We start from the raw sequence: 12,590 nt of genomic DNA on the forward strand, positions 1-12,590 counted from the left end.
CTTAAAAAAAAAAAAGTGTCTGACATAACTAACATCAGTTATTATTTAATGACATTTAAAGGCTGGACAGTGATCACATATAAGATGTAAATGATACCAAGAAAAAAAAAAGGCACTAATTTTAACACCTGAAAATACAAAGAAATTCTCTTACCTGCTTTATTCCATAGTAATCAGCAATACTGCTGATAAGCTCTGACATAGCCTGAACTTCATGAGATTTTTTCAAATTCATAAATTCGTCTGGTTTCACATTTTCATCTGAACAAAAATAAAATAAAATTAAAGTACTGCTATTAAAGAAACAAAATGTAATAAAAAATCATCCGTTGGGGCGCCTAGGTGGCACAGTCGTTAAGCATCTGCCTTCGGCTCAGGGAGTGATTCCAGCGGTTTGGGATTGAGCCCCACATCAGGCTCCTCCACTAGGAGCCTGCTTCTTCCTCTCCCACTCCCCCTGCTTGTGTTCCCTCTCTCACTGGCTGTCTCTCTCTCTGTCAAATAAATAAATAAAATCTTTAAAAAAAAAATCATCCATTAATGTTCATGTTTTCTGTAATTACGTATGAAAATAATATAGAGATTCCACTGTGTCTGCATGATAGATCTCTATTAGTTTAGCTGCTATGAATCAAAATTTGAATTAAGAACATAAATAAGAAGACCCATAGAACATTACTTAAAAGAAAAAAATGTTCCTTGAGAGGCGCCTGGGTGGCTCACTTGGCTAAGCGTCTGCCTTTGGCTCGGGTCATGATCCTGGAGTCCTGGAACTGAGCCCCACATCGGGCTCCCTAATCCGTGGGAAGCCTGCTTCTCCTTCTCCCTGCCCCTGCTCATGCTCTCTCTTGCTCTCTCTCTCTCTCAAATAAATAAATAAAATCTTAAAAACAAAATAAAAAAATAAAAATGTTTCTTGACACAAAAAACAATTATAAGAGAAAAGACTGATAACTGGACTATAATGTAGGAAAAAAAAACATGGAGATCTGTAACTAGTTGTTCTGTATAACATGATGCATAAGAAAACCTACTCATCTAAGTATAAGCCAGTCTACCAGTGCTCACGATAGAAGAGCACTAATAGAACAATAAATTAAGAACTTGTTAGAAAAAATATATGAACATAAATGGACAGTATATCGCTTCTAGTACTAAAAAAAATACATACACACTTACCAGTTCTCTGTTTTTTATTTCCTCGAAGGACTGTAAGCAACTGTTCAAAAGGAGTACATATTCCCAAGTTTTGTACAGAATAATATCTCACTGCCAGAACAAAGGCTTCCACACTCACCAGCTTCTGGGAAGTTTCACAAAATATTTTGGGAAAATTAGTAATACCTAAAAAGATCAGGATAAAAAGAGAAATGTTAGCAATAAGTAGTTAATGCCAATTTGTGTGAGATTTAAAAAAAATAAATGAAAAACACTGGATCTTTACAACAAATGACAATATTTTCATTTTGGTGTGAATTTTGATAATATCTCTAATGGTTCCACTGTATTTGTTATTTCAGCTATTAGTTATTTGTAGCATCCAGTTTTCTCTTAATAGTGTACACAATTATATATTTAAATTCCAAATTAAAATTTGGCCTTTTTTATCCTTCTAAAAGCCAAAAAAAAAAAAAAGGCAGCAACAACAACAAAAAAAAGCTTAAAATCCGCTACACTATAATGTGGTCATTAAATTTATGAAAGGTCCTGGCTGACCTACAACTGTGAATTTAAAGGCGATCAGCCTGCTCTACACTGTTATTCCCTGCGCACACCACCTACGTGTGGAACAATGGCAGTGTCCCCAGTGGTATAAATGTTACTGTGAAAGAGTCCCCGCATCATTTGGACCATGGAGAAATTTTGCGTGTGCGTGTGTGTGTGTGTGTTCAATGCACTGTCAGTATGAGTTTTTAAACTTGTCATGTTAAAATCAGGTGAAAAAAGTTCATTTTCTTTCCCTGGTCAGTTTTAAGCCATATATTCTATACGTTTACTATAGGAACTATTGATGATTTTCAAATGCTCACTCATTAAGAAGAATACGGTCAACTGTCATACTGCAAACATCCAGTACCTCTCTCTATGTGAGGATCATGTATCCTGTTGAACTCTGGTGTGGACACATCTCACCAAAGTGAACTATGCCATTTTCAGACAGAAGTTTTAAGAGAACTGGAGGATTCACTATGCTTTCTTTTTCCAGAACTGCAATAACTGAAATATGTGTCAAGATGGAACTTGAGTCCTTGAGTCTGCAATAACTGAAATATGTGTCAAGATGGAACTTGAGTCCTTGAGTGACTATGACGTGGACATCACTGCTGTCAACCTACTGTGGGTGGCAACATTTAGGAAAGTAACCATCATTCTTTTTAGTCACTGAGGTTTTAGGCTTATTACTGCAGCATTCTCTCACCTATTCTAATGGAATAGATGGAAACACATATGTACACTGATAGAGATGCTTTTTATTTGCTCAATTTCAGTTTTCTATGGCTATTTTTATATACTTATTTAGGAAGCTTACAAAAAGGGTATTCCAATGTGTCTGTAGTGGTTCAAATGAACTCTTTGGACGGATCAGTCTAATTAAGTTCACTCATTGAATGTTACTTTTAATAATTAAAAAGCCCCACATATCCAGTGTTTAAACAAAGTATTTAAAATACTCACCTTATGAAAGAATGGTACAATCCAGGAAACAACTTTGGTTCTATCAGAGAAACCAAACTATACACTATGAAGTCTATTCTAGCATAGCTAACCCTCCATAGTTAGTTATAAAATTATAAAAATTCATTTAAACACAAAAAATAATGATGCTTCTAGCAAAATTAAAAGAGGAAAATTGATGAAGTCTGGTATATTTAACACAGTATCTTTTTAAAGCTAATATCTGTTAAGTTGTTGGTGGTAATGTTTACCATGTTAATTAATAAGCATAAAATTGGCAGAGACCTGTAACTTCCATTTCTGAATCAACTAAATAGAAATTAAAGCTACAAAATTACTACAGTGAATTTATTTAAGATATATTTTGTGTATTATAAAGTTCTTTGGATATTTTACAAACTGAATTTACTAACGCAGCCAAAAGTAATAAAATCCACATCAAAATATTTAGGCATGATACAGAGGGGAAAACTCAGTCAACTATTAAGTGAGACTCTCAGGTTTAAGGGCAGTCTCAACATCCCCAAGTTCCAGGGCAGCAATTTCTTAGAGTGTGATAGAATAAGAGTATTAAATCTCAAAGTGCAGAGGGACTGTTATAGTAGTCAGTTATTGGACAATGTTGCCAACAGAAAGAAATGTGATGTTTCTGTTGGACAAGTAAATGTTCAAATCAACTTAACTAACCTACTTGAAATACTTGAAAAAATCCAAATCCAACTTGATCTAAATGTTGTTAATTCGCTTTTAATTATAGGCCTCAGCAGAAATTTCAGAAATCTGGAGATCTAAATTACAAAGCTATTATCTTTTTAAAAATGCTTGCTTTTTTTTTAAAAAAAAAGATAGTGTTCTGATTCAGTCCATTAGTTTATGTCATTTAGGGCTATACCAATTTATTCAGATAGTCTAGGACCTGTGAAAAAAATCTTTCTGAATTACAGAAATACAGCTTCTGTACTTTCTTTGTTTTAAAGTGATCCAGCCTGTAACTTCCACTAGCAATTTTTAAAGATTCAGAAAGAGAGAGAGAGAGAGAGGCACATCATGTTCTTATCTTTACTTCCACTCGGAAACAGTATGTAAGAAGTTATATGGCAATGGTGACAGTGTATGTAGTCCTCATAGTGCTTCTCTAGGTACTTGTAGAAGGAGTTTGGGTTCCGCAACTGGCAAGACAGAAACCACAGTGTTACTCAACCAATATTTACTTAATTATTAATTAGCTGGAATTTTTACACAGGGAAAGCTTTGTTTATAAATTTGTTGCCACTGCACCGGCATATTAAGTGGCTTGATTATTTTGTAAATATCTCCCCCTACTGGAAGTACCTGTTCAGCTTGATTGCATGCTTTGTCTTTATTTACTCTTATTTTTTTGTACACCCTAGATCCCTATTCCACAGACGTTTCTTGTAATATAGGTTAATTGGGCATGAAAACAAGGGGAGCAAAGAGGCAGGGGAGAAGCTATTTTCTGTAAATATGAAATCAGGATATCTTTAGGTATCTTTTTTTTTAACAGCAGAGATCAACGTATAAGAAAAGATAGAAGAGTTATATATACACATATTGATTATGAAAATCTCAAGGTAGAGAAATGAATAATAACACCTCAAAACTAAAAATAAAATAGAAACAATCAATCAATATATTTACATTTTACATAGTTTACATATTTACATTTTAAAAAGTTTCAAAAATAAGTGTGTTATTTTATTTGAATGTTCTCTAGTGCTTTAAGGAAGACAGAGTACTGCTAGGATTCATAATAACTCATTGAAATGATAATTAATATTTATTGCACATATGCTATGTGCCAGGCACCGTGCTCAACAGTTTACATGTAATGGAACAGTCTTATGAGGTGATTACATAGTGCTCTTATCTCGATTTCCAGAGGAAGAAATCAAAACTTAGAGAGGCTACATGTTAGCCACGTTTGCACAGACACCAAATGGCAAGGCATGTGAACCAAGGCAGTATTCAGCCCTTGCTTGTAATTCCCAAATTTGATTATTAGCATGCTATAGCAGTAAGTTCAATGGGCTACAAATGAAAACAGGAAAGACACCAGTTAAAACCGCTAGGCAAGTATATGACTGTCAGAATCAGGTCTAGCAAGAACTCCCTCTGGCAGAGATCCATACCATGGTAATATCTTAATGGTTCATATTCACTTTGCTCATGTTCTTAATTCCTTCACTTTATTTCTCTCAAAACCTCCTGCTCTACCGGAAGTGATTTTAAGGTTTTGAGAAATTTAAAAAGTAATTTTTACACATAGATCAACTGATGTCTCTGAAAAGGAAATAAAAAGACTTTATAATGAGATTTTGTTGTAGTATCTATTTCTAGAAATAAAGCAAGCCAACTGCTTCATGTCCAGTTTTAAAGCAACAATACCTTCATACAGCAGGCACTCAGTTAGTAGGGAATGAATGGATGAATGAAAGCAATTCTTTAATATACTCACTACTGCAGCATCACCAGCTATACTAGGAGAAACAAATTCCATCTTAGGATTTGTTTCTGTGATGGTAGTGATCACTGAAGCCAGTTGGAGGACTTCAATAGCACTGCTGAGCCTGTTAGAATAAAATCTCATCTCACCCTAATGTGTATAATCATAAGGTGAGACGAGAGATTTAGAACATTCAGAATATGATACAAGACAAAACATAATTATGTGCTAAATTTTGAGGTTTAACTGTGTTACAGGAGTTAGGACAAAGGTTACTACTGCTATCAAATAGCCTCGAACTGTCCCATGGCCCAGAATTTCAAGAAAAATCAACAGTTCCCTCTTAATAATAGTCTTCGAGGGACATGAAAATGTTTTATATTCATTTCTACATGAATATCCTACAGATGCCTCTAATTCAAAAGGTTCAAAACTGAAATGCACATTCTCATGCTCTCCAAACCTTTCCTATTTCCTATCTTGTTTAATAATGTCCTTACTTGCTCAGTGCTGAAGCTAAGTCTTTACGTTATCTTAAATGCTCCCTGTGCCCTCAATCCACATATCCAGCCACCCATCAATCTTAATGTAAAAAATGTCTTTCAGTGTGGAACTAACCACCCACCTTTCCCGTGCCCCACTATCACTGCCTGAGTTCAAACTCTATTACTCTCACCAGTGCTACTGCAATAGCCTCACAGATTTTTTTTTTCTTATCAATAAACTCCCATAAGCACAATAAGTGCTCATAAGTGTTGGCTAAGTTGAATTGAACATTTTTCTAAAATGGAAATTTACTTATTTTCAATGGACATTTAATTGAACATTTTAAGGCTGAGACTTCCACAACGAATGACTTAGGCTTTAATCTTTTATACTTGTTTAGTAGACTTCAACCAAAAGGTAAAGTCTGTCTTGCTGAACTTGAAAATTCTAGATAGGATGCATTAAATTTTATGAATGTTTGATATCTCTATAATCTTATCACTTGTGTAAGGAAGAAAATAATATATATACTGCTGTTTTTAAAAAAAATAATTTCTATCATCCAATTACATGCTAGGAAACTTTTTGCGTATGCTACTTCAGAGTAATTTCAGGCTGCATGTGAAATGAAACAATATGTCATTTCAACACATAAACCATGCTCTTAGAAAAAAATAAAGTAAAATTAACAAACAATTGACATGCATGTTCTTACTGTGCCAATATTAACATCATATTGTATGTATAAAGTACATGTAACCATTTCAAAAGCATTTTCACATTTAATTACTTATAAAACTAAAAATAAAATTAAATATAAAAATAGGAAAATCTAACTACATATTTTAGCTATAACAGACCATTTTCATAGCTTAATTTGAAGGAAAATAAAAATATCATACAAAGAAACAGCAATTTAGAAAGTGATTTGGTAAATAAAAAGTAAACCTGATTAAAAAATAAACAATTCCAAGGTGTAATTTGAGATCCATTTATGGGATATGTGTCTTAACCATTTACAAAGCACACAGACAGTAAGTGTCCAATATGGATTCTAGAGGGCACAGAAATTCCCAGTTAGATTTCTGCTGAGATCCCACAGAGATGTGCTTACTCAGGCCTCTGTGCTTGTTTTTAACTCTGTCCGAGACCATCTTCTCTCAGGTATTTTCATAGCTCACTCTCACTTCCTTTAGGTCTGTGCTCAAATGTCACTATTTCAGTGAAAATTTCTCTGATAATTCTGTTTAAAACTGCAACCCCATTCAATCCTTACCCTCTCTGATCTTTTTTATTAATTTTTTTTCACAGCACTTATCACCATCTGACATAGCAAGTAAGATCCAAGAGGACATGGATTTTTATTCATTACTGATTCCTCAGAATCTAGAATAATGCCTGGCACTTAAAGTATCTGATGAGTAAATGAGTAAATGAATGAGCAAGAACTAGGTTTGAATTGTGATTCTCAGACCGTCTATACCTGTGTAGCCATGACTAATTTATTTATCTGCTCTAAGACTTGATCTATAAAATGGGAGGAAAATACATATTTTATAATGTTGTTAAAGAACACTCACACACATATACATGAATATGTATACAAGTATTTAATGTAAGTGCATGCAGATGTGCACACGTGCATGCATACACACACACATACATATCATCTTAATACGGAGCCTAGAACATAGTAGGCAACCCCCAAAGCATGAATCCAAACTGTGTATACTTAGGGCTTTGTCAGAATAGAAGGTTGAAAACACTCAAATATTTAAACCCAGAATACCATATAGGCTACTATGGAAGAACCCAAAAGAAAGATCAATGCATACACCCAGTTCCTAAATGAACCTGCTGGGAGAAAGGAGGTTTAGGGTCTGGTACTTGGGTGTAAGACCTTCATCATTAGAATGAAGGCACAACTAGGGACAGGTAAGCTGTAACTTGAGACATGACATAGGAGTCCAAGAGCCAACCCTGGGTTCTACATTCTAAGTAGGATGACAGCCAGAATTGCTCGATGCTGGGAGACCGGTGGTTAGCACTAGGCACCACTGTTGTAGCATAAGCTTTTAAAGGAATAGGAGAGAATTCTAATACTAATGATATTTCTCACAGGATTTAATGTGAAATTTAATAGGTTACAAGCTTCACTATGCCTTAAAGACCTCACGTAGAGTTTCAAGTTTTACTACAGTTTAATTTTCTATTATCAAAAGTCTGTTTTCAGAAAATAACCAAAACCAAGAGATAGATTACTAGAAACCCAACAACTTCAAACTCCATTTAAAATTAGAAGCATTTAAGAGTAAATTAAAATATTTGTAAATATTTTCTTAAGAATAAATTTTAAATTTAATAAATCAAATATGATTTTATTACCAAAATACAAAATTAATTCCAGATTGCAAAACTTTAAAAACTGATATTATAATTGTAAAGGATACCTTAAAAATCAACCAATAAGTGCTTTGAAACCCATCTGTTATTCCCTTGTTCCTAGGAAATAGGAAATGAGATGTCCTATTTTGACTGTCACTTCTAAACACCACTATTGGCTCTACCACCCCCAGTGCTTCAACAATGCCAGTACCTGAGTAACTAACACTACCACTGATCTCTTACAGAGAAGACAAGTATTTTTATTCTCTACATTGACTTGCACCTAGATTTTCAAGCTTTCAAAAATAAAGACTTTTCAGTTTATTTATTGTTTGGGGCAGGACACAAAGAACTTTTGTCCCAGGTAAACTGTAATTATAAGCATAACTAATTACTAATAGGGCATTTTGAGAGAGTAAAACTAAATCACAACTCTGTCTCAAAATTGTACTTTTTTTTCGTTATGTATTTCATTAACTTCAGCTTTCATATGCTATTATTGTTAGCTAAACTCTATTACTTACATTTCAATATTAATACAAAATAGATGTGTCTAGTCTACTCTTAACTGAATTTAGTTATAATCATTTGCCAAGCAGAAGGAACATGCAAAAGGAATTTGCATTAAATACACACTTTTGTCTATCTAGTTCTTACCATACTTCTAGCAGATCTTATTCTTTATTTAATTTTTGTAATGATGCATATAATTAATAAAATCAAATCAATTTTATTCCTTAGGGGTCATTATTCAAGGTGGCTGCAAACAGTATAAATAAAATGCCAACCTAAACTTTAAAAATTGCCATTTTGGTCTCAATAATTAAGAAGGAAGAATTGAGATTCAGTAACTGTCATGGGTGTTGCCCAAAGACACCAGTCTGATAATCTATAGCTGCATCAGAAATAGAGCTTCCCTTAACAAGAGGAGGGACAGTTCTCAGCACTTGATATTATCTATAATAGCCAAATTATGGAAACAGCCCAAGTGTCCATCAACTGACAAACAGACAAAGAAGATGTGGTGTATACATGCCATGGAATATTATTCAGCCATCAAAAAGAATGGAATCTTGCCATTTGCCACAACATGGATAGAGCTAGAGAGTATCATGCTAAGCGAAACAAGTCAGTCAGAGAAAGACAAATACCATATGATTTCACTCGCATGTGGAATTTAATAAATAAAATAAATGAGCAAAGGGGGAAAAAAGAGAGAGAGAGAGAGAGCCAAACCAAGAAACAGACTACAGAGAACAAACTGACGGTTATGGGGGGGATGGGTGAAATAGGTGATAGGGATTAAGAGGGCACTTGTGATGAGCACCAGGTGCTGTATGGAAATGTTGAATCACTATATTATACACCTGAAATAACATTACACTGAATGTTAACTAACTATAATTTAAACAAAAACTGAAAGAAAGGAAAAAAACTTTTTTAAAAAAGGAATAAAGACAAGACTATACAAACCAAAAAAAAAAAAAAAAAAGATTAGTTAAATGAATGCAAATATATAAATAGCTCATAATAAGGAACAAAAAATTACAAGAAAAAATGAAGAATGAGCATGAGTGTTGGTCTAAATCAAGAAGAATTCAAAGAACTCTGTAATACTAATAACACTTTGAACCAGTGATTCTTACCTTGAGGTATAAGAGTTAAAGAAGCCTATGACTCACGTAAAGCTGTATGTAGTTTTGTGTCTATTTATGAACATAGATACCATACTTTTTTTGAGGAAGGGGTTCTATAGCATTCATTTAACACAGGCTTTTTATGGGATTTGTGACCTGAAAGATTAAAAATCACTGTATTTTACTATCTTTTCACCTTGTATATTGCCAAATGTTAATATTATAACATGCAATTCAACCAAATATTTTTCCTCTGGCTTCTAGAGATCATTTTAAATGTTCAAAACATGAAAACAAAGTAGTGACTACCAAAACAATCTAGGATTATTCTTTCTTTCCTATTGGTAGAGAGCTCTTAATTCTTTTTTTTTTTTTTAAGATTTTATTTATTTATTTGACAGAGAGAGAGCGAGAGAGCACAAGCAGGGGGAACAGCAGAGGGAGAGGGAGAAGCAGGCTCTCCGCTAATCAGGGAGCCCAAGGCAGGCCTCAATCCCAGGAGCCTGGGATCATGACCCAAGCCAAAGGCATATACCCAACTAACTGAGCCACCTAGGCTCCCCAAGAGCAATTAATTCTTAACATAAATTTTATATAGTTAATCTAACTTTGAAAAGATAACCCTTTCGTCTCCAGTATTTTTATTATTAAGCAGAACCTCAGTGTTGATGGTCGAAGTTTCTAGGCTAGCTTTTTTAGATAATGTCCATCTAAGCAAAACAAATAAATAATTTAAGGTACCAAAACATATCGGTCAGTCTGTTCCATTTGACAAATATGTGTTAATAATAATAAATGGTTTTAAATAAATTTACACAATCTAAATTTAAATCTCTAATGAAAAAGGCAAAATTGTTTGTTTGCACAATCCCAGAGACCTCTCAAGTGATACAACAACCACCTGATCCAGGAGAATGAACCACATATTTTATTTTTTGACCAAAAAAATAAGTAAGTGAACTTAAGCCAAATGCACCTTCTAGTGAAAATGCACATACTAAGTGAACAGGGTGGGATGGGGATGGCAAGGAAGACTGAAAAGAACTGACAGAAGTAGAAGTAATTTGGGGCATGTGGGTGGCTCAGTTAAGTGCCCAATTATTGATTTCCACTCAGGTCATGATCTCAGGGTTTTAAGATCGAGCCCTACATTGGGCTCCATGGAGCCTGTTTAAAATTCTCTCTCTCCCTCTCCTTTTGCCCCTCCCCCCTCTCTTGCCCTCTCTTAAAAAAAAAAGTAAAAATAATTTAGACAGTTTAAGTTTGTCTGATTAAAAATGACCCTTCTCCTGGGGCACCTGGGTGGCTCAGTTGGTTAAGCATCTGATTTGGCTCAGGTCATGATCCCAGGGTCCTGGGATCAAGTCCCACAAGGGGCTCTCTGCTCAGTGGGGAGTCTGCCTCTCCCTCTCCCTCTGCCTACCGCTCATGCTTCTTCTCTCTCTGGTGCTCTCTCTCTCAGCAATAAATAAATAAAATCTTTAAGAAAAAAAAAAAGACCCTCCTCTTACAAAAAGAGTTATTTCCAGATAATAATGGAATTATACTTCCAAATCTGTCTTTGGTAGAAAATACTATAAAATATTAAGCAGTATTAAAGGTTTATAAATGTAGGTGTTGTGGAAAAAAGGATAGATTCACCGTGTTTAGATAATGCCTTTATAATCCACAGGGGCAAAGAGCAGTCAATTAAGAATAATAATCTTTGGAAAATAACTGTTGACAAAGAAGCAGCTATAGTGAAATTCTGAATAAACTGAAAATATTGTCACTTTTTAAATAAAAAAAATGGTTGTCATGGCACATTAACTCACTAAAATGGCATAAACATTCTTAAGAAACACATATAGAAAAATAAAACAATAAATGAGGAACAGCTTCACATGTCAGGAGGGAAAACTAGAATTTTATTATGGAGAACTATAAAAACCCATGAAAGCAATATAACAACTGAGACACACACAGCTGGACATTTTAAATTTCAAATATAAAGAATGACGAAAAACTTTCTTGAAAAATGAAATCAACTAGTTTTGGATAAAAACACACTGTCACACAGCTGGAAATTAAATAATAATATATATTATGTTATATATAATAATTATATATTTATAATTAATCTAGATAAAGCATTTTCTTGGGCAATGCTTAGAACATAGGATTTGCATAGATCACTTAGTCTAGAGAGTATAATATTATAATTCTCAGACTATATCAAATGGGAAGAAACTAGAATAAAAATCTGCTTAGAAAGGAAAACATTCATCTTTCCATTTTGTTTTGTACTACAGTTACTGATGTCTTTTCTCTTATTGGAATGTGGTTTTTTTAAAGAGAGAGGTTATGCCCAGTTCACTTTTGTATTCAACCACAATACCTAGTATCATGTTATACTAAGAAAATGTTAAGTAAGCTTTCCAAAACTAAATTAGGATATAAAAATAATCCTGCTACCAAAAGTTGTAAGGCTTAGAGACTACTGACCTATTCTTAACTCTAACGACCACAGCAAATTTTGAAGAATACTGAACTTGCAGAGGTGATAGAAGCAATGTTCAAGGATTGCTTATCTCTTCCTCTCATCTCTCAACTATCAGTAGGGTTAAATTCATTTCAATCAACATCTGGTCCTTATACCCTAGAAAAGTGATAATTTATACTATTCAAATAAAACATGTAAACTAATTCTAAAAATATAAGGCGGTAGGTAAATGACTGAAGAGCAATGAATGTGAAATCTTAAATCTTAAATATCTCTACTTGTGAGATCTCAAATACAATATATCTAATACTAAATGCATTATTTCCCCAAAGAGCTCCATCTCCTAATTTTCCTAATTTTGTCAATGGTATATTTATCATTATTCTTCAAGACATTTCCAAAATAAAAATCTTAGAATTATCTTTGATTCCTCCATTTCCCTAAACCCTATATAAATTTC

General features: G+C 33.8%; 1 protein-coding gene across 10 annotated transcripts in view; it reads right to left on the bottom strand.

Moving 5' to 3' along the window:
- Positions 1-12,590, bottom strand: part of METTL25 (methyltransferase like 25) — a 137,405-nt gene that overhangs the window by 113,308 nt on the left and 11,507 nt on the right. For all 10 annotated transcript variants that reach the window (XR_008960785.1, XR_003316607.4, XR_003316606.4 and 7 more), the window contains 2 exons: positions 1,180-1,344; positions 155-261 (listed from right to left, as the gene is read on the bottom strand). Coding sequence is in view for 3 of the 10 variants with exons in the window: in XM_026499951.4 (XP_026355736.2) it covers positions 155-261; positions 1,180-1,344 (272 nt within the window). In the remaining 7 variants the exon portion in view is untranslated. The remainder of the gene's footprint in view (positions 1-154; positions 262-1,179; positions 1,345-12,590) is intronic.

The sequence above is a fragment of the Ursus arctos genome, unplaced genomic scaffold, assembly GCF_023065955.2.
Source record: "Ursus arctos isolate Adak ecotype North America unplaced genomic scaffold, UrsArc2.0 scaffold_21, whole genome shotgun sequence".
Lineage (NCBI taxonomy): Eukaryota > Metazoa > Chordata > Mammalia > Carnivora > Ursidae > Ursus > Ursus arctos.